The following is a 23,507-nucleotide window of genomic DNA, read 5'->3' on the forward strand; positions in this document are numbered from 1 at the left end:
CAGTTACATCTGTCTCCTTGGCAGCCTGCACTGGCAGTCGTGTTGGAAGCTGTGGGTTTGCCCCTGGCCCTGCCATGTATTTACATTGCTGAGAGGTTATCCTGAGCTCTACTGGATTCTGTTACCTGATTTTCTTTTGTTCTGTCATTTTCCCTCCCTGATGCTTTGGCTGCTTAACTCTTTATGGGTACATGTAAAGTGAAAATTACATGTGCAGTATGAGATCAAAAGTATTAATTTGAAAGTATTAAGCAGTAAATTTCTTTCTGGTTAGAGATTCAGCTTTTCTTAAGTGTTTTAGCTGTATTTACTTGGCTTCAGCCTAGGCAATGTCACCATTGCTGTGTGAGCTTTTGAAGGTGCTGTTCTCTACACTTGTATCTTCCACTTGTATCAAATTCTCTTTGGTGCTCATATTTCTCCTGCATTTTACTCTCTTCTTCTGAGTAACTGATTTTTGACTGATGCTTCATTTCAGTGGAACGATGGTATTATAAAGACAATTATAAAGTAATCAGCATAGGCATATCAATATTTATTGAAATACTGAAAAAAATAATTCCATTGGTGATGAGAAACTCTTGGCAAGAACTGACATGACAATATGTATTTCACTGATACAGTAAGAGAACTTCAACTTCAACAAGTAACTCACTGCACATTCTAAGAGTTGCATGGATTTAAATCCAAGGCAGCTGCAGAACATCTGTAATACAAATAATCAGACTTTACAGATTGTCTGTTTACAAACACAGAACAACTATAATAAACCAGCCAAAGCTAAACCGTTTTGAATTTTAGTCTGCTTTTACTAATATATCCTGTAATCAATAAGGCAGTCAGAAGAAAATGCTTGGTTACAAAGTAGTTAACAATTAACGTGAGTGGGTTTTTTTAGTGGTTTGTTTTTTGTTTTGTTTTGTTCGTGTACTTTGGGCAATATGATGGGATTCTTGGAACCCCGCATGTAGGCAAATACATGTTCAATTATCTGAAAGCATTTTCATGAACCTAAATTGTTTCTTTCTTCTACATTCTTATTTTAATTCTTCTGTCCTGTATATGGATAATGGTGCTATGAATATTTAGCAATAATTTTTCAGCTTTTTCCTTAATATTCAGTGAAGTTCACTGTAGCATTTCAACAGGAAAAAAAAAGAGAAAATACAGAATGCAAACACTTGAATTAATGCTTTGCTTTTCTTTCTGAAAGGAAAGAATGACCACACTTAACTTGTTCATGTGTTTCACAGGCACGTCAATCTTTACTATTCTGTTAATTTCATTTCTTTGTTTGAGGGAGAGCACTGGTATTTGAATAATGTTTCTGTCTGCCCTGGGGGATGCTGAGGGGCTGTGCTCGGTTTGCTCGAGGTCTGTAGGACAGTGTGTGTATGCTGTGGTACAAGACAGGCATGTAGGAGTTGCAGACACTTGGCTTTGCTGTGTTGGTACCCTATGCATGGACAGAATATTAGAGCTGATTAATACAGGCAGTTAAATAGTGTGCTTCGTACTAATGCAGATGTAATAACTGATGTCTTTGGTATACAATGGATGAATGGTTGGACGGAAGTGAGAGAAATGCACCTTTTCAAGTTCACATGAAACAGAAAAAGTTACAACTCACATAATTTACAATAGATTTAAATAAACTACATTTAGGATTATGAAGATTTACAGACATTTAATCAAGTGAATGATTTTAATTTGTAAAGACCCTTCTGTGTCCCTGAACTATGTTCCACTAACTTGAAGACATGCTACAGTAAACACATATATTTGGCTTCTTCATTCTGGCTATATCTTATATAAAGATGAAACCAAAGAACAATAAATTAGCATCATAATTGTCTACAGTGAAAACTATCATATACAATATAAATAAACTATTAAAAAGCCAGCAATCTTCATGAAAAAAAATTAAAATATTAGGATTTTATACAGTTTCTACAAGTGATTGTGCAGCCAATAATCTCAAAAATTAAAGTAAAAATGAAATACCCCTATTGATTTTAGTGTCTCACGACATACAGTAATTAAGTACTGGTAAAATAATTACCAATTTAAAAGAAATAATAAGGAAATCACTGCTCTGCAATTTTATCACAGTTTTTCCCCACAGGACCTAAAGAATGTAAACACTATGTTTTTGTTAATGCTAGAGATTAATACTTTATTTTGAAATGTATGTTGATCTACACCTGCGCAGTTACCTTTAAGGGTAATGAAATAAGGCAAGACTTATAAATGTGGCGCTACATGTTAATACTGATATCTTCATTTGGACAGAGAGAGAAATATTTGTTCTTTTCTAATATTTGTTCTGCAGCAGACTTTGGCCTACATAGACACAGCAGTATCACTTTTCTTTCTTTGCGTAAAGTAGATATATTACCTAACTTTGAAAACAGGAAGTTTCGTTAGATATTGGATGTTTGAGTTGAAATTTAGTTTCCAAATTACTGGCAATTTTAAAGATTATTTCTTAATAAGCTCCGTGGCATCATCCAGTTGTACAATTCACTTGTCACTTCTTTTATCACAAAATTCTTTTAAAAATTTATTTTTGGTTTTTTAACATCAGTATTTGGTGTTCTAATTTCTGTTTTCTTGTCAAAGAAAGTGTTGTTTAGCATGGCTGAAATATCTCTATTTTCTTTGTTTGGAAACAGCCATGAATATATAGCGGAGCCATCTTTTAGCAGCTGGTCGAGTATGCAGTTGAATTGGCTAATTTATTTTGGAATATTTCCTTAGCTGCTTAACTGCTATCTGATAAGAGCAGTAGAAAAGGGATACTGCCTGGTAGAACAACATGAACACGTGACAAAACAAACTTCAGAGCACAGTTAAGAATGCCAAGCTAACTGGATCCCAGACTCTTCCTAGGAGCAGTTTGCAGGCCCCACAGGCAGGCCCAGCCCAGGAGGGTTTGGTGGCCACAGCCACAGCATGTGGCCTAGGCCAGCTCTCTCTTACAGCTTGTTCAATGAATGCCACATCATTTAGCACAGAAGAAGTAAGTGTTGGGTCCCTGTAAGGATGACAGAAGATGCTGTAGATGCTGTTTTGCATCTGTTCTGAGTGTTTTATGAGTCCTTCTATGCAGTGAAGGAATTTAGTGCACTCAAATTCCCCACCATCTTTGCTCAATAATACAGATCAGGGTTTTTTTCACTTAGGTTTCTTCATGTTGGCAATCAGCAGAGTTAAATATACAATGATCATTCTGTCCTTTTTCTTGTTGACATTGGTGATGGTATCCACTTGGTAAGTTCACTCCAGTATAAAGTCCTATATAGATTCCTTTGGGGATGTGTAGCATATGATTCACAGTTTGCAATACAAATACCCTGATACATCACTTATTTACTATTAGTATTTGATTATTACACCATTTTGCAATGTCTTAAAACCACATTTTAATTAGTGTTGCTTGGAGCAGTTCAGAATAATTTCTTTTCCTTGAAAGCAGAAGCTCTAATGGGTATAATTTATGCTCTCTTTGCATGCAGCATCTCAATGAGAAGGTTATTACACGGCACATCCCCGTTCAGGTGTTTGTAGTAGAGGTATTCTTCGGCCTGCATACTGATGGCCCGGATTTCTGGTAGTCGCAGGAGAAGCTGCCCAAATTTGTCTGTTTGCTGTGGGTAATTACACATGGTGTAGTCCAGCAGAGCAGCATTCACTTGTTCCTGAACACCTTCCACAAGCTGGAAGTTCTCGAGGTTTTTGACATCTGAATGATAATTTAAAAAAAAAACAAAACAGAAAAAACCCCAGGTAACAATTCAGTTGCATTTTAATTCCTGTTTATGAAGTCAATGTTTCACTAAATTGATGTATTTTTTTGCCTCCTGACAAAAGCATACTTTACAAGCTGCTGAATATTCAGTGAACCCTTTTGCCAACTTTCCTGGGAAAATGATCACAAAAGAGCTTTAGTGGAGTGTCTTGTTGAAATTCTGCATATACCTCAAATCAATTAGACACCAATGGAGTCTGAGCAAGGTCAGCTCTTTTCATAGCTAACAAAAAGAAAGGTTGAGGATTCCTAAAGTAGAAGACCATAATATATTGCTAGCAAATGAGTCCCAAGAGGAAGCCCTATCTTTAACCTACTATGTTACACAATTCATATAATTCTGTATTAATTTTTCTGACCCAAGGTGAAATCTATGTCCAAGGTATGATGTAGTTAATTCTAATAAAAAATGACAGTGCTCTTGTTTCTGTTTGACATTTTCAAAATGATTCTGAAAGCCTTTGACTTGCCTAGCCTATGTTAATGAACCATCTGGTACACTCCAGTGACTGCCAAAATAATATTCCCTACTAGAAACTCTCTAAAATATATATTTCACTGACTAATGATCTTTATAAAATGAAATCATTGTCCTTTGGGTGTAATACTAGATAAGAATGGTGCCCTTTAACCTGCATATGGTTTCTGAAATCCAACACTGATTTTTTTTTTTTCTGGTATTGGACAACGGGGCATTTACATCAGCACGGCAGGTACAGTTTGTTCACTCTGCCTCTGTTTGATTATCTTCTGTTCCTATACAGCAAGTCCAAGCTCTGGAAATGCTGGTCAGAGATAAATGCCAGTATATTACCTCCTCATTGTTTGCTCCCCTGTGTAAAAACCACTCGGATGAAATTGTCTTTGAACATGTCTGGTGAATGCAGAAGTTATTCTAAAGCTTGCAAATTAGAGTGCTGCTCTAATGCAGGAAGAGGGAGCTGATTAGAAAGCACTTGCTGGGAGAGCTTGTTTTGGTTGTGTTAGATCATTTTTACCATCAGCAGAGTACTGTACCACTTTCTTGTAAGGCTAGAGCCTGGTGCTACTGGGCACAACTCTGCGGCTTATTCACTTTGTATAAAGACAAATCTGTTCATCTGTGGATATTTTTGGAGCCCAGGAGATGGAGAATTTTGCAGAATTTGGTTAATTGTAAATGCCAGCCTCTGATTGTGGGGAAATGAGTGTTTTCCTTTGCAAAACAGGAACACACGTTGGTCACCCGCTCCATCGGGAGCCTGGGAGGCTGTGGAAATTGGGTCTCACTGCAGCTTTTCCTAGAAGTGCTTTAAAGAGAGCAAATACTGATTTCTGCACATAACTTTGTGCTGGAACATGAAGGAAATGGTTAGAGGAGACAAATATTGTCTTTAGAACAAGAGAATAGGAAAGATGCCAAGGGTCCCCGTGGCAGCCGGTGGCAGCACACAGAGCCTCCAGAGCCGAGTTCCAGGCTGTGAGCAGGAGCCCCTCTGGAATGTGCTGGCTGCCAGCTGCACGCTGGATTCCCTCTTGCATGAACCGGGGCCAGTGCTTCCTGCTGGGGTTGTTATTGCCTGCCTCTTTCCTGTCCCAGTTTCACTGTGGAAATGAAGCGAGTGACTCCTGGATTTGTGCTGCTTGTTTGGGAACTGGGGACATAACATCCACCAGAATTTTGCTAGTTGACTTAAGGAACTTGCCAGTATTACTGAAATTGTGATGGCTGTCCAACAAGAATCATCTGAACTTTACATTATCCGAAGTGAAGAGGACTGGAAACTTCAAAGCTGCTATGCCTGGTCCCTTAGCTATTCAAACTATTTATCCAAAGTCTTTTTGCCAGTGTCTCTGGAGATCTTTGGATAATCATGTTTTCCTGTACTACACTGGACATTTTCTCATATAAAATATAGCTGTTTATTATTTTATGTACCTACAGAAAACTCCCAGGGTATTTTGTAGCTAGTGTAACCTGGTTTAAAAATTGGGTGTTCTAAGCATATTTTTATAAAGCTAAAAAAGAAACAGTATTACCTATCACAATTAGCTTAAATAGGTTGTTTCAGATGCAAAATATAGTCATGAATGAATTGCTAGAACATAAAAACTTCCACAGAAAACAGGGACTATGCTGGAGATTAAACTGTTTACTGATTAAACTGAAACAGCAAGGTAAAATGTATGATGATTTCAGAATCAGTATTTAGAACTTTTTTCCTCGGTAAAAATCAGGAAGTTTTACGAACTGTTATCTGATTCAACCCCTTTTAAATTCAAGGGGCATCTTTCTCTTACTCTCTGTCTATTTTGAGCTGTACTGTGTATGAGATTGTGCTGCTTGGAAAACCAGGTTCATTATTATTTTTACCTCCTGTTTAAATGTTATTGTGTGGATTATATATTTATTGAAAAATCACAAGATAAATTTTTACAGAGATAAAGAAGAAACAAAATGTGATAATTGCAAACTTTTAATATTTTTCTACAAAAGCAGCGAGTTTAATATGTGTTTTAGAGACACTTATTCTTCTGTTTGTAGCTGAATTGATGCCATACTCCAAGACAAGAGGAGGCATATTTTATGTATTATATATTTCCCCCAAACCCAGGCTCAGTGGCTTTTGGCAGTGGGTGCACGGGTGCAGTGTGAGGTGCTCCTGTACCCCTGTCAGCTCTGTGGCCTCAGGGAATCCCATGGGCATTGCAGAACTGCAGGGGAAGGTCTGTGCTGGTCTCTTTCCTCGTCTTGGGACAGTTCCTTCAATGTGGCAACAGAAGCACTGCAGCCAAGATTTAGAAACAAGTCCAGTTTATACTAACAATAAACAAAAGTAGTTCTGGGTTCCTGTGCCACATTCAGCCTGGGGAAATACTTTTAATGTCTTTCCTCTAAACAAGTTCTTGCTACTTGTGGTGAGGCTCAGTGCTTGTAAACAAGATGTTGTTAGTTAACCAGTGAAAATATGTAGATTTTCCTGACTTTCTATACTGAATCAGGGACAGTCCAAGTAATCACAATTTAGGACATCACTACATAATTCATTTGTGTGTAGATGTCTTCAGGACTGCAATTACAATAGTAGGGACATAGAGGCAACCTGATTTGGGGTGAATCTCTGTGAAGTGACCAAGATCTCTGCATATGACTTTTGATGTGTGTTCTTATCTCATATACATTAACAGTGAATGTTGCAGTAAAGCAAATGAGACAATCTGAACAGAGAGAAGTCAAAGGATATGTGCTGAGAGCACTGTGTAAAACTCCAGTGTCATCTCTCAAGCTCTCCTGGGATACTTATATGTTGTCAAAAATAGGTTTGCTGAACCCATAATTGCAATAAAAATTATGGGTTTTTTTGAGAGAGAATCATAAACTGTAGCTCTGGTTAAGATGAGTAATAACAGAGGAAAACATGTGAATATTAAGTTATTTCCAGTACCTTCAAATTATGCAGGTAGAACAAGAAATGGTACCATTTTCACTGGTGGTACTTAGTGTTGGTTGGTAGTGATACAAATAATAATGTTGGGGTTTAAGTAGATGGTTTTCCTGTGGTTTGAGTTTGGTTTTGTGCTCGGTGTTTATTATGGAACTCTGGCCAAACAGATTTAGTATTACAAGTATTTCCTTAGACTGCTAAGGAGTTAACTTGGTGAGACACCAAGCAATGCTGGTGTAGCTGCTGAAGGCAGTCAGTACAATGAGCGTGAAATCTGCTGCTGATGTGTACAGCACGACATCCCTTATCCTTTCACATAATTCCTCATTCCTGTTATTTTTTTTTTGTAACTGGAATGTCTCTTATCGATCTTTACATCAGTTAGTAACAATTTAAAGTACATATGTTTAAGCTTAATGCAAGAAATAATTTTCTGAAGTTTAGATGCTTGTAAATTAAATAAGTAGGAGTAGGTCCCCCCCTCCCACCCACACACCCTTTAAATCCTAGCAGCTAGAAAAAGTGTTTTGTGTTGCTACAGTAAGTATCAGTCTCTTAGCTCTTCTACTTTATTCACTCAGGGACTAATTACCAACTTTTTACATGAAACAGCCTTACTGTGAGCTCACAGTGGGGCGCGCATCTTTTTCTATCCTTATTGAAAAGTAAACCCTTAGGTCTTCTGGAATATATTATATGTTTTACAAGAAATAGCAATTGCTTTTCTGTCAAACAAAGAATTTTTGTTCCCTATAGCTTACTTTTGACGATTAAGACAAAAACAGTATTATAGTGTGTCAGGATCTGCTCTGCAGTCACAGTGAAGGTCTGCCAGTATTCCCAGATATCCCCCATTTTGATTATTTTCCACATCTGCCATAAAACCGTGCGTTAAGCTGAAACTGCATACAACATTCAGCCCAAGGAGAACACTTCTGCATATTTTCCCCCAAAATGGGTCTGGTCTTTAGAGGGGAAAAATATTTAGGTTTCAGAGAGATTTTCTCCCTCTCATATTCCAGACATGAAATACTGAAAATTTGGGGGTGTACTAATCTATAGAGAGTTTTCTTTGGTCTGGGAATTTTGAAAAGAAAAATGAAACAGAATGAGAGATTTAACTTTGAAAAATAGTAACTCCTTGGGAGCACTAAATATTTCCTAGAGAAAGCTGGTTAAATTTTACTGCTCATGTCTTTTATTCGATGCTGTTTTTACATGAAGCCATGAAGAGGTGTGAACACAGCTCATTTGCCTCTTTGTGTTTTGCACCATTGCAAGGACAAAATAAGATTTTGAGCTTCTCCATGGGAAAGAGGATTTCTCCCTTTCACAAGGCTGCTTCCAGTCTCATGAATACTCCAGGCACTAGGGCTTGTTACCAGCCCTGGCCTGAGCATCCTCACCTGAGAAGGGTGAGGAGCCCTGTCATTTAAGGACTTTATTGAAACCCAATGCCTCTGAACTTAGCAGCTCTTTGCAAGGAGCGATTAGCTCATTGATAAACTGTTATAGTTCTGATGAAGATTTTTACCCCAAAATAGTTCAAACAGGGGGAATTAACCAGGACTGAGGTGATGTTATCAAACCTCCCTCTATTTGAACAGTTTTGTACTACTTTTTCATATTTTCTGCTAGCCCTGCAAAATCTGTGCATTATAGGACTTAAAACACAGGTAGATTTTTGACATGTGGTAAAAATTTTTTTGAGGGCAAGTGTACTAATGGTTGATAAAGTGCCAATCTCTGAAAATTACCCACAATTCTCCTTCACTGAAACTAAGGGCAACAGCAGCAGTTCCATATAGCACATCTGTCATGAAGGCAGATGCATGCCATTCTATAGCTAAGCCTTCTTGACAGACAAAATGCTGTAATGAAGGAAGATTTATGGTAAAGATAAGCTCCTTACTACAAAATTCCCCTCAATTTTAGTACAGCAGGACTGTGCTGAATATTATTCACTTAGAAGTCATGGGAAACAATTCTTGATAAATGTTTTTTAATCAGTGATAAGCTGCATATATTTAGCACTTTCCAAACCTTGAAAAACCTCTACACTGTAAGAACAAAAAGCACTTTTCTTAAGACTCTCAAGTCCAAACTGAATGTGTAGAAAACTTTTCCTGTCTTTATGATTCTTTTTTGGCAGTGGCTAAGCTGTCTGTAACAGTGCAACAGTTGATCTCTGACTATTTATTAGGGTCATAAAGTAATTTTCATTTTCAGTTGAATGTAACATCTGATAAAGGGCACATTGTTTTGAAAATCTTAATTAAATTCTTCTATAGCAGAATGTTTCGTTCATACCAAGTATTGGGCAAGACTGTATATATTTTTAAAGTGAGAACAAGATACTTAGGAGAACAAGCTGCAATTCCTAGTCTGGATCCTATTTCACTCCCTCAGTTTTCAATCTTGATGGACTTCTGGTTTCTTTCAGAAGAACTCAGGCTCAACTGAAACATTTTCATATTGCTTTATAGTGGGCTTCTTTCTAATGCTATTTAAAATATTGACACCTATTCTTCTGTTCTAAAAAGATTGTAAAATGATGGATTCTTACTGAGAAGCTCCTGATGGCTGTTAAAAACCATGCTTATTGATTTTGTGAGTAATTCTATAATTGCTTTTGGCCCTGTTAGCTCTGCAATGGGAAGAGAGACATGGGAAAAAAAGGTGGATTCCTCTCGTTGTGTGAATGTGGAAGTAGGTTACTACATTTCAGTTGTTACTTTTCTTACAGTACCAGTAAAGACAAAGGGCAAAGCTTAATTTGATTTCTTGAATCTTTATGACTGGTGTAGTTACTGAGTCATCACTCAGGAAAATAGAACAGCTTGACTTTCAGCAGCTCAGGCTGCATTTACTCCCTTGGAAGTTAAACAAACAAAATCTCCACTCACTTCTTGTCCTGACACCCCAGGAACCAACATGCTTATTATTTGCACATGAAGCATACGTGATATGGTGGCCATTGAAACACAATAAAACAAGATCCTGCCAGGCCTCTGATAGAAGAGTTGCTCACAGATCCTGTCCCAAATTCCACAGTCAGCTACGCCCTTAAATACAAAGTCCAGCATTTCTCACTGCAGCTTGGGAGGGAAAAATATATCCAGGTACAGCCACAAAGCCAGGGGTGGTAGATCCACACAGCCAGGGGTATGGGGAGCCAGTGGGGATGAAACTGTGCCCCAGCCCAAGAGATGTGGGGACAGACCACAGCCCCAAGCAGTGGTTCCACTGCTGGCATTTCAGCTTTGCCATGCTTAAACTCCACTACCACCTCACTTTCTTTCACTTTCTAAAGCTCCCTCTCTGCCTGAAATTCTGCCCCTGCTGAAGTCCAGCCTGGCTCCTGCCCTGTGGGTCAGCAGTGAAACGTTTCTTGTCTCTTGCTTATCTGGGACTGAGGGCAGCCCATCCATGGCCCAAAGGTTTATTCTGTGGGTATTTTAGTCCATGCTTCAGCATTCACTGATATGAATGTTCCATATAAAAGAGTAGCTGCTGCTTTCTTTGAAGACATGACAGATGAACAGGAATTTGGAGAGCAGTTGCTGTGTTGTGTCTTCAAGGAAATTCCCCAAACAACTGGAGTCTCTCACCATGCCAATGGGTGGTCCCTGCTATTGCTTGCTACAGGCTGTTCTCAGTGAAGGTGTGCTTCAGTCATTAGGTTGAAGCTCTGCTGGTGCATTGGAAAAATTAACCCAATGTGGTTAAGCCCATATTTACTGCCTACCTTGCTAGGCTGGTGGAAAGGGAACCTGCCTGGGCTGATGTGGCTTTCTGGTTCCTGCTTCTAGGCTTGTTTGTGTGTTTGATCTAGTGACCGCTTAAGGTAAATGACAGATCAATTATAGAAAAAATGTCTCAATCTAAATCTCTCTTTTCTAGGAAGAAAAATTGGTAACCACTGTCTTGTGGAGGCATGGTCATATTTTTATGAGCACACATTGGTAAACTAGGGCAGAAATGATTTAGTAAAGGTCTCACAGATAAACTGAGAAAGAAGGTGAGTCAAAACTCATTACTTTTCTGAACTCCTCACCTCATCCAAGGGTCATAATATATGTTTGGGCAATAAATGTTTGTCTTTGAATATTCAGTTAGAATGAGCATTGGTAATAAAACTACTGTACTAATTATCCTCCTATCACCAAGCTTTATATATATATATATATATATATATATATAGCAGTAGTATCACAGTATCAAATTTCATAAAGGCAGAAATGAGGCTTCTGATGAACTAAAAAATGAGAGAAAATAAGTAGGAAATTTATTGAACCAAAGAGTTTCCCCAGTTAATTTCTGCAACATCATTTGAATCTTCAATAGCACACAGAGTTGTTGGTGTTTTAAGGGAATTATCTGTCAATGCCTGCAATTTGTAGGGTGTGAATAGTTTAAGAAGTCATAAATATTTATGAAGTTCCTGGGAATGGTGATAGGACATCATACAAAGTCCTTGAAGTTATGAACTGAGGCAGAAAGGGTGTTATATGCAAATTGCAATAATAGTGTGGTATAGTTTTAAGAAGACCAAAAACCAGTCTATTATTTAGGTGAGAAGAAGCTGAATATTTAGAAAATAAGGAATGAAAATTTTTGAGAGATTTGCTTTTACCTAGAAAAATTTTACTCTGCTTTTGCCTAGACATTTGTAACTTTTCTGAATGTTTGCCTTTATTGGTCTCATGAGAAGCTTGCACATTATCTGTCTTTTCCCTTTCTATCCCTCTCTTGCTACTCAAGTACCGTTTGAAGTAGGAATAACGGAACAGATTAATCTCGGAGGTATTTTTGCTGCTGCCACTGGAAGGTGACCAAGGGGTAATATAGTCCAAAAAGAAGAAATATAAATATTTTCTGGAAAAATATAGGATATAAATTTCTACTGAGGTTAAAACACAGAAATGCAGCTGCCACTGAAACCTTTTTGAGTATCAGGCTCTATCCTTTTATAAAGCCCATCTGTCTCTGCAGATTATAAAAAATGCATGATCATAAAAAGCAGTACTCCTTAGGGGAGAAATCTCTCTGTACTAATCTTGTAGTCACTTCACAAAACAGTTTTTAATCCCAAATTTGCATTAGATTTTCAGTCAGGAACTTTTGTGGTTTTTGCAAAGTTTTCCTATTCCATTAGAATAAGATATGAGGTACAGTTTGTTCAGGTGGCAAGTCCAGACTATGAATAAACCAACGTTATCATATGAAAGAGAATTAAACAGGCAGATCCAAGTGGGGATATATTAAGCCAAATTTAAGCTCCAGTAGTTGAATTTAGCCTGTACTAGATGTCTGGTTTGCCTCAGGATATATTCAGCTTTCCAGCTAATCGACTGAGGAAAACTGCCTCAGGTATGATAAAATTTACAAGAGAGCTCAGTCGAATAGCTCTTGTTATAAATACTAGCTTAAAGGCATTCTTCTGGTCTTTGGGATCAGAACTGTATTTGCATTTAATTATTATATTTCAAACTTTTTCAACTTGGTTAAAAATATTAGACCAGCCAGTTTGGATTATATCATTATAGTGCTCTCCAGATAATGGTTGAACTTCATACCAGATTTTTATCACTGGGTGAATATTGTTTGGCTTTATTCTTTTGTTAAATCTAAATTCCCACGGGAGTAAAAATTATTATAATATATTGTCATTGAGAGAAGGAGAATTAAGCAAAGGTGTTTTAGTGATGTGCTGATCTAAGAGGTACAGCACTCTGCTATGATTTTCTGTCAACATAATTGACCAACAATTCAGAATTTTAAGTCTCTTGCACTATTTTCAGACAAGGCTTAGTGTGAGAACTAATTGTCTTTTAGTCATTGATTTCAAAAACCTCTTTTTACCTTTTTCTGAGACTTTTCAAGACATGGTTTTACTAGTTCTATGTGCCAATATTTGCGCTAACAGCTTGAGGTTTTTTTCAGCGAACCAAGTTGCATCTGTGGAAGCTGATTCTAGTTTAGAAAGAACATGAAAAAGACAATCACCTCTGCCTGTGTAAGATACAGGAAGTGGAAATCAGTAACAGAACTATTTTCTTTTATAATTGTGCTGAGATAACATAAAATTAAATGCTTTTATTTATTTGCTCAGTACTGAAAGCACTACAGTAGAAACAAATACACGATGCCTGTTATCCAAACACTTCAATTCTGCTATTATTAAGAGGTGGACTCTCCTTTAGGCAGTTACAATTCTTTTCTATGTAAATGTAGCTGCAGACAGCTCACAAGACATTGATGGTACACTGAAGCTGGTGCTGTTTCAATCCCCTATCAAATTAGCACTGACAAAAAACCACACTGGCTTAGATGAAAAGAGCCAACAAGTTTGGTAATGTCATCTACAGGAGTGTACCAGTCACCAGATCACTGTCACACCTGACTGCAGCAGCCCATGAATTTGCTTAAATGTGTAAAGGAGAAGTGCCTGTATTGCCTTCGTGGACAATGAGCACAGCCGAGGGAGATAATTTTCTGCTGCAGTATTTCAGAACACATTGTTTCTGACATTAGATCTGAGAGAGAGTTGCAAATTTCACTTTTTACTGTCCCAGATATCTGCCCTTAGTTGTGGAAATGGTTTGGCAAATGGGACGACAGAAGCCCAAATAGGGACATCTCCAACTACACTGCAAGTGTCAGTGCTGCCTGTAGGAAACACTGGAGAGGTACCCAGTGTGTGTCAAAACAGCCTTTGGACTATTTTTGCAAAGATTTAGATGTGCTCTTCATCCTTATTCCTTAAACTTTTAAACATACACATATGAAAGCTAAAGAAAAGCCCACCTGAAAGTCCCTCTGGCAGCATGGTTACTCATCAATCAGACAGGGTAGGGAAGCGAGGAATAGAGCAAAGACTCCTACACCTGCATTTCAAACATGCAGCTCTTAGGAGAGAGAGAGTTTTACTTTTCAACTGCCTCTGATTTCTTGACAGGAAGTCCTGGTCAGAAAGGACTGGGCACTCTCAGTGAGGTACTGCCTCAGCACATTTTTAACATTTCAATTGCTCAGTAAGAAACAGCAGCAGGAAAACTGCAGATTAGTGCTCACTGCTCAGCTCAGACTGAAATATTTTGGTCAGATATGGATGAGATGTTTCCATAGATAACACAGTCACAAGGCTTAACAGGAGGAGCATGAATTATGGGGCTTCAGATCTACACTAGCCAAGAAATTGTGCTTTCCTGTAGCCTTGGAGCCATGGCAGACAGTGGGATAAGCATTTGGCAGGAGACAATTGATGTGCATACACATGTGCATCCTCATGCTTTAGTTTCATGGAAATCCACAGGCTCTCAAATCTAAGGTACTGAGCATCAACCACTGCATTTACAGCTGTAAATCACCATAGTCTCAAAATGCCAAAGTTACCGCTAACTCCTGCAGCAGAGCTGCCCACCTGCCCTGCAGGGGCTCCTGCCCAGTTGCTGGGCAAATGACCTGAAACGTTGAATGGCTTGGGCTCCTTCAAGGCAGTGCACTCACATGCTTACTGTTCTTGCCTTTCTTCATTTACATTTGCTAATTGGAAGTTAATTTGTTCCCAGAAGCAGGCAAGTGTTTTTAAACCAAAAATTCCACTATTTTTTTCCAAACCTTGTGTAGAAAAGCAACTCAGTGCTTTTCCTAGTGCACAGTCCTAGGAGCACCTCTGAGTGTGTGGTAACACTGTGCTGCCTCTTTCAACTCTATCCTATTTGTGTTTAACACAGAGATTATTGGTCTGTTCACCAGTCAACTTGCTTTGACTAATAAGATAGACTAGTTCAACAAAGATTAACACAATTCTTACTGCTTCTGTCCAACCAAGTTAAGCACAGCCCAGCAATTTATTTTGGTATTAATTTCCCCTGTCAGTGTTGTATTAAAAAAATACACAGATGAGAGTACAGAAAGTACAGATCAAGCCTGACACTTCGGGAAAAAAATCACATACTGGAAAACTTGTCATAGAATCCATGGTGTCAAAAATCTTAGATATTTGTTGTTTTCAATTCAGACATTCTTCATTTAGACCAAAATAACAGACATCCGTAGTGCACCTTACTGCTGGTGACTATTTAAGAAGTAGGTGCTCTCACAGCATGTTACTCTTTATGTGCACCGTAATGAAAGTTCACTATTGATTTTTCTGTAGCTGCTTGTAACTATTATAGTTGATACATCAATAGAAAAGGAAAGCACAATGTTTCACAGGAGGCAGAAAATCAGAGAATACATGATGCTGTGACAGTAAATCATGGCATAATCTCAAGAATTGATAGATGGTTACTGGTAACTTGAAACCCATGGCTTTCTCTGAAAAGACTAACCTATAATCGTCCAATATCTTCTAACAGACTGACTGCCCATAATAGTGGTAAAGGACACAACACAATGTTTCATTTCCAGAATAATGGTTTCCCCAAACCAGGTGGTTGTGGTGGAATTCGTTTTGTGTGTTGCAACAAAGGAGGGAGAAAGAGTGGTGGGAATGCCATTTAGACTAATAGTTACAAGTTGTAGGAAAAAGACATTTTTTTTTTCAGAAAAGAGCATAGAAGGGTTTTGTTTAAAAAATAAAAGAGGAAGAGAAGTTGTCATTAATTTTTAACTTGCAAAAGTCTGCAGTTAGTTGAAAAGGAAATGCAAAAGAGCTGATTATTCTTGAGATCAAAATATTGGAGGTGTTTTGTCAAGAAAGGCAAATGCAGAGAAAATACATTTACTGTAGCTGTTTCCAGTTCCACAGTATCCTGAAAGGGAGCCAAAGGCACGTAAGTAATGAAAGCTCTTTTAAGTGTTTGCTTCTGTCTGCTGCACTTTTGAGGGGCATAACAATCTCTGAATTTTACAGTATGCCTAGTGAATTTTTAACAGGAAAGTTCTTAATTGCTTTGTTCCCTCTTTACTCCCTGGCTCATCTCTGTAGCTTCATCTATGGTTTTAATTAATCGTGAGGCTCTTTTTTTCCTGTCTCAAAACAGAAAGTGAGGAAGTGCCGCCCGTAAGAAGTGGCCAGCTGGAGCACAGTGTGCAGTCTGGATGGCACTGCTCCCACAGTCACCTCTCACAGTGTTCCTCCCTGGAAGATATTTTCCTTGTGCAGCATTGTTTTCCAGCACTTGAAAAGTGGCATGTGATTTTGGTACCTGCCCTTTTCCCCTTTGCTGGTGACTCCATTCTCTAAAGACAAATGTGTCCCAAATAGGATGGCCCTAGATAAGAGGAAAGGACTTTCTCAAGCTACAACCCATCCAACCTGCCTCAACTAGGCTTGAAGGACACCTGTCCTGCTTAGGCTCTAGGTTTTGCCCTAGTGAAAGACTGGACAGTGTTGTCTATCTTGTCCCAAGCAGTTTGCTGATCTCTGTTACAATTTTTGGTGTTGGGGAGGAAAGATGCTGTTGTAGTCTCCTTCCCCACTCTGTTGTTGAAATCTTTCTCTTTGCTGAGATGAGACTTTCCTTCACCTGGCAAGCAGAGGTGTTGTGTAATATGTTTATAATACTCATCAAACCCTCCCAGTACTGAAGATGATATTAAATGTAGGATTTTCCTTAATAATTTTTGAATAACCTTATAAAGAATATTCTTGAACTACTCTTAGGATGATGTGTAAACTAAATTTCTTCAAACCACATGGACTGTTTTGGGGTTTATTCTTTCAGTTTGCCCCATGCTAAATGGCTCTGCACAGGACCAGGACAATACTAGGAACTCCTGCTCTGAAAGCTTCATCCAGTCTTGGTAGCAGCATTGCCAGAACGTAAGGAATTGCAATTTTCATTCTCCACCCCTTTCCTGCCAGCAGAAATCATCTGGGACACGCTCCAAGCCACAAGCTTGTGAAAGAGTGGTTCTGCACAGTCCCCTTCTGTCTCCCAGTTCAAGATTCGAGCTGTGTTCAAGGCTGGGCCATAAAGTTTGTTTCTGAATTTTCCTTCATTGTTTCATTCCTGTTTGCTTCTGTTTCCTCCCTTTCCACCTCTGGCTTGGCTTTGATCACAGTTCTATGGTTTCTCTTTCCTTCCTGGCCTTTTCCCCCCATTTTCATGACTCCTATCTCAAGCCCTCCAGTCTCTCTCTGTTCCACTGGTCCACACCCCTGTTGTCTCTTGTTTTCATCAATCATTCCTGGTTCCTGATCTGCCCAGATGCCCTCTTCTCTTCCACTCTTCTCCCATCCCTCTTGCAGAACCTTTTTTTTGCCTGTGATTTCTTTTCACTGTTGCTTTACAGCATTTCCCCTCTCTGTTTTAATTCCCTTGTTCCTTTAAAGTATTTCACCTCTCTATTTTAATTCCCTCAGACACAGACTTTGCTTTTGTTTCTCATTCAGTGCTCAATCTTGCACAAGCAGCAAAGGGCTAGGAAAAAGAGGGAAATTTGCCATAGTCTACAATGCATCTCCAGTAAATGGCCAACATTATCCATGTATAAACTCAGGTAAGAGCCTCTGCAATGTATTTTTTTAACTAGAAATACATGAGGCAGTTTTCAGTCTATGTATTCTGGTTTTAAAAGTATTTAATAAGCTGTCTGTTACTAATGCAAAGTTAATCTCATTCAGTGAAACATTTAAGCTTATGTTCAAATCAAGACTATAGGGTAGTATTACTGGCTCCAAGATTTAGGATATTCATTCACTTATCTGTATTTTAATATATAACCATTTATTCCCATGTTATACTAAGCACTTGACTAACAAAAGTAGTCACTGATGTTAAAGATTTCTGCCAACAGCATCTGAAAAGATTCTATGTAATACTGTATTTCCTTTGTTACCTATATAATACCTTTAAACTTGCAACTTAAACATCTAAAAATGGTGAGGAATTGTAGAAGTATTCCAAAAGTTGAGACACCTATAAATGTGGGTTACATGCAGGTAATTTTTCCCCCTTATAGGAGGTGTTTAAAAACCATCCTTACTATTATTCTATAAACATAATGGGGAAAAAGTGCAGAGCACACTGATTGGGCTGTTCTGAAATCCCCGCTGTCTCCACACAAAGACAACAGTACAGAATACAAATATTGCTTGATACCCATGTTTCTAATTACTTGCAAGATTTGTATCTAACAAATATATGACCTAATTTTCTCTCAAGCATCTAATCCTATTGTTATTTCAAAACCTTGTTAAATATGCATTTTAGAAAAAAAGGACATGAAAAGGAAAAGTACTTGCCCAAGATGGTTAATCTTTTTTCCATGGCTTGCAGCTGTCAGACAAGCAGACAACATAACCAAGTAATGAACAGATTGAATCAAATTCATGCCTCAAATAATGCCATTGTACTCAACAGTTACATGAGGTAGGAATTTGCAGCATTCATTGCATTTAATGAAATAAAATCAGGAACAAATCAACAGCAATTATTAACTTTCCTCTATAATTTAGTGTAGTTTATTCAAAAAACTCAATCAGCCATGAAACAGAAGGCTTTCTCTGGGATTCCTGGAAGATTTTTATCATTCACTACTCCTACATGCAGGGCTGAGATGAATGATAAAAATTTTATTTATTAAAAAATATTGGTTTAATTTTGAATTGTTCCTCATAACCCCAGAATTTGTATTTTATTCCTTTTATATTACATGCTTTTTTCTCCCAAACCATTGATTGTATATTTCATGAAGACAGATACCTGGAAGATAGACACTGTCCTACTTTCTTTCATACTGCCTGCATTTGTGTGGAACCTGCATAGGAGGATGGACTAAAACCTGCCAGCTCACTGAAATAATGTTCTTAGGAGCAAAACATTGTTTGTCAAAGTCATCACTCTGTATGTCATTTAACATCTTAAAGAAATTTAGGGACCGATTTTTAATTGTTTGGCTTTGCTATGGGTTCTGACAGGTAAGAGAAATGAATATATCTTTGTTTTTGTTTTTCCATAAAGAAATAAAAGCCAGGGCAAAACAAACAAACAAACAAACCACAACACTTTTTCCTGCATGTACTAAATAAACTTCTAAAATAGTCCCTCAAAAGATGAATTGTCAAAGTTTTAGACCTTGAAAATGCAGCAAGGAACTATTTTCATGCTAAGTGATTTATAAAGGAAAGGATCCAATTTTCTCAAAATGTAATCAAGATATTTTAAATCAGATTAATTTTAAAATGTTGTTTGTTATGAAATCTGTAGAGATTTCAAATGGTGTTGTTCCAATCTGCCTCTACTCTACAAAGTATCTTTAATACTTTGGATTTTACCACTGTTTACAAAGATAGATAACTATTGCTTTTGTTTACCAGATTGCATAGTTGAGATATTATTTTAAGGACTTCAAAGTAATGGAGTGAGAAGCAGAATTAGAGACAAAAGGGTTGATTTCTCTGTTGAGCAATGCTGTATCCATGAAAAGAGAACATCCCTCATGAGATTACTCTGAAATGAGGTTTTGTCCATATTCATTTGCTTTACTTTCCCAGAGGGTTAAAGTAGAAAAGTGGAATAGCTCTTCTAGTGGCAGAGTGGAGTAGCCTGGCTGCTTTGCCTAGATACAGAGAAGAGTTAAATGTTCTAGGAGCAGGCTGGCTGTTTAACTGTTCTGCTGGCCCTCATCATCTCTAGTAAGAAAAGGATCCCTGATTTCCAAGGCAGCATGGAACATACAGCAGTGAGGGACTATGAAAGATTGCTGGCAACTGTTCACATTAAAAGCTACCAAATTTGAATTTTTCAAATGCAGAAATATTTGTAAAACCTGAAATTAGAAGGCATGATAAATTTCAACTTCTTGACTATTTAGGGACAAGAAAGGACCCCTATAAACATCATTGTTACCTCTTTCAGTCTTCTGCTCACTGCAAGCCATAACTTTCCATCCAACGGTTGGGCATCAAGTCTATAACTTTTGACTGAGCTCTGTTGCAATAATTTAGAGAAGTGCCATCTTGACTTCAGATTTAAAGAAGCAGAGCTTTCATCGTATCCACAGGTGATATCTTCCAAAAGCCAGTGATCCTCACCTGGAAATTTGTGTATTCCTAATGCAATTTATCCCAAACTGATATTACAGAGCTAATCCTGCAAATGTATTCTCACTGATTTCCATGGGATGTGCACAGGGGACATTGTTTAGCTGATTAAATTTTTAACAGACACACGTTGCTTCAGCAGATCACATCTAAGTGCCCCAGCATTTCATCCTTTGGCAGTGGCAAACAGTGCTGCCAAGGTACCCTTCCTATTCATTGCTTCCCTGTCTTGGCAACTTTGCTTTCCCTGCCACATTCACTTTCAAGGCCTTGTGGCTGTTCCTGCCTTTACCTGTCATCAGTCATTCAGTGTCACAAGGTCACCTCCTGCCCTGGACTTGCCTGGAATGCCACCTCCATTTCCCACCTACCACCTTTCCAGACCAAGTCCTTTTCCACTTTCTCCTTTCTGCCTCTCAGGCTTAATATGCCAGATCTATTTATTCACCTTCTTCATTCTCTTTCAAAACTTTTTGTAGTGACATCTGAGGGAAGCCTGGGCTGGGTGTGCTAGGAATGTGCCTGTGATCCCTGCATTGTCTGCCAGTCAACACCGGTTTATCAGCACATATGGAGATTGTGTAATTTTAAAGAAGCAATTAAAAAGGTCACCTGCCATTCAGGATTCCTCATCATAACATTAGGAAATGTTCCTATTGCTAAGTTTGTCGCAGTGAAAGGATCATCCTAGCTAGATGTCTCGTTCTCCATTTTTTTGAGTTCACTCCCAGGCACTCTGCATATAAGACAATAATTTAAAAAAGTCTATTTGAAATGATGCAAAAAACCCAATCAGAATCCCAGGGAGCAATTTTTTGTCAGAAATTGGTATGTGGAAAAAGGTACTTAAATAAATCTTGATTTTATCTATTAGTTAGTTGTCAGCTAATAATAAATTATGTTTAGTTCTTCCCTTGTTATAAATACATATTGATTAGTTTTAAACTCTGAACTTCAGAATGAGTTATATCTGGTCATTGCTAAACTGCTCTCTTCACTAAGAAAAATATCCCCAACACCTATTATACTGCACTTAATTAAGACAAGCATCAGCTTTATGTACCTTTATTTGCTTCTGCCAAGTCTCTCTGGTATAAATATTGAGCAGTTGCAACTCTGGAATACTAATTGGTCCTTCTTGAATTCCACATGATCACATAAACTTTAGGAAGTGTTTCTCTGCCAGTATTAGCCTCCAGTACATACTTTGGGTGGACATGAGGGTTGAGACAGCCTGAATCAGACAGGTATGCAGTTAGTATTTTTCTGAATTCAGATGTATTGTGGGGAAGCCTGAAAGCTGTGCCAGAGTGCTGTCCAGAACCCCTCAGCTGCTGATTTCCTGGTTTTTACCAGGTGCAATTGTACAGGCATCCTTGGGTAACAGAATGGGTGAATCTAAGAAAACTTCCAATGGTTAAAATAAAACCACCTCGTTATTACAGCCCAACTAAACATGTGTTTTATAAACAGCACATATATAACAAGACCTATGGAGGTATAACAAGACCTAACTATTTAACTAAGAATAGTTGTGTATTTACAAACTCCCAAAAGTAAAAACAGCAAGAGTGATCACTTTGAAGAAAGCATTAAACCCTAAGTACTGTTTGTCCCCGTGAGAGAGAAGTCATGTGTAATGACAAGTCCAGCCTGGATAAGCTCTCCATTAGTGGCTTGCACTGGCTTGCCAAGGAAGACTGTCATGTAATGCTTCTCACTTCAAATTCACAGCACCTGCTTCATCTTTATCTGCAATCAAGATCTAAATGCAAAATTTGCCAGGTTATATCTTTATATCTGTAGCACACTTAGTTATCTATAATTCTGCATGAATTGATTATTGTTTAATTTTCTGGTCTGCTTTCCTGTTTTCCTTTTGGTTTGATAAAACCCCTACCTCACTAATTCCTTCATTTCATTCTCCTATTACATTTGTTTGTGTGCTCTTAACTATCATAATTAGTACAAAAATTTAGTCAATATTCCCTGTTATATTACCTCCAGCTGATGCTTATCCTCTTATTTTCCTGTCTGCATAAGTATGATATTAAACCTTCAGCAAAAGTATGGTAGTGAAAGTATTGACAACCTCATGTTTCATCTTAGTTTGCTGCTGTATTTTTTTAATCTTCTCTGTGTGTTTAGACTGGAAGCTCCCTGAGGCAGAGATTCTGCTGGTCTGTAAATCTAATAGAACAATGACTAGAAAAATGATGTTACATAAAGTACATTAAAAGGTGCAATAGCTATTTTTTTCAGTTGCAGATTGCTGTGTAACTGCATTGGTTTGAGTTGCTGCACCAGGTGGAACAGAGCACAGGCATTTTGACAGAAATGAGAATGGAGTGTTGCAGATCTAGATGAACTTCTGCTGAATTTTCTGCCTAAGTAAGACTGTGGTTTGTTAAGAAACTGAGTTCTTTTTTGCTAGATTTTTTTCTGTTGCTTAAGCAAGAGCCCATTGTTTGATGACACCACAATTAAATGTTTATCATTTGTACTGGACCCTCTTGACTCATGTTAAGTGGGATGTGAGATCAATAGTGGCTCTGCAATTATTTGTCCATTGATAAAGGCTTCATTTCTCAAATGAAGTACATTTGTCTGTGTCCTGACAGTGATAAGGGAGCAGTACCAGTCAGCTGCTGCCTAGTCCAGCATTGAGCTCCACAGCCAACAAGTGCCTGGACATGGGTCAAACTATGTCTAACTTTTTCTTACTGGCATTTCACTTTACAAACTGCTCTGATGGGAGTTTAAAAAATCATCCTTGCTGAGTTCACATAATAAAAGCTAGCAGGACAAATGGGAAGTTTTTGTAAAGAGAAAACAATGACTGATTTCAGGTAAAATGACCAGTCCGTAAAGTTACTGGATGGTAAAATGAAGATGACAGAAAACATTCCATTTAAGGCACTAATTTGGTTATTCAAGCATCATTTAAATTTAGTAATTTGTCAAATTTAATTGATGAAAATTTCTTTTGATTTTTTTTTTTGTGATAGGAAGCAAAGTTTGACTCCAATAAAAAAGAGTGAAATTCTCTTGGCTTTAGTGAGGTCAAAATTGCATCTCCCAGTAGAGCATATGAATCTATTTCAGCCCCAAACTTAGACAATAAATCTGATAAACAGTTACAGAACTGTGTGATCAGCATCTTTCTCAGATTTTTGCATTCCATGTGTTGGACAGGAGCTCATCAAGTAGTATTAAAAGTAGGTTTAACACTCAAGTCAGTCAAAGATTTTCTTATTTTTTCTGATTTTTG

General features: G+C 37.9%; 1 protein-coding gene across 1 annotated transcript in view; it reads right to left on the minus strand.

Moving 5' to 3' along the window:
• Nucleotides 1–528: 528 nt before the first annotated feature.
• The window catches only part of NR5A2 (nuclear receptor subfamily 5 group A member 2), a 73,883-nt gene continuing 50,904 nt past the window's right edge, over nucleotides 529–23,507 (minus strand). Inside the window, exon 6 of the mRNA XM_005423708.2 lies at nucleotides 529–3,745. Coding sequence (XP_005423765.1) covers nucleotides 3,498–3,745 — 248 coding nt within the window. The 3' untranslated portion in view covers nucleotides 529–3,497. The remainder of the gene's footprint in view (nucleotides 3,746–23,507) is intronic.

The sequence above is a fragment of the Geospiza fortis genome, unplaced genomic scaffold (assembly GCF_000277835.1).
Source record: "Geospiza fortis unplaced genomic scaffold, GeoFor_1.0 scaffold229, whole genome shotgun sequence".
NCBI classification, from domain to species: domain Eukaryota; kingdom Metazoa; phylum Chordata; class Aves; order Passeriformes; family Thraupidae; genus Geospiza; species Geospiza fortis.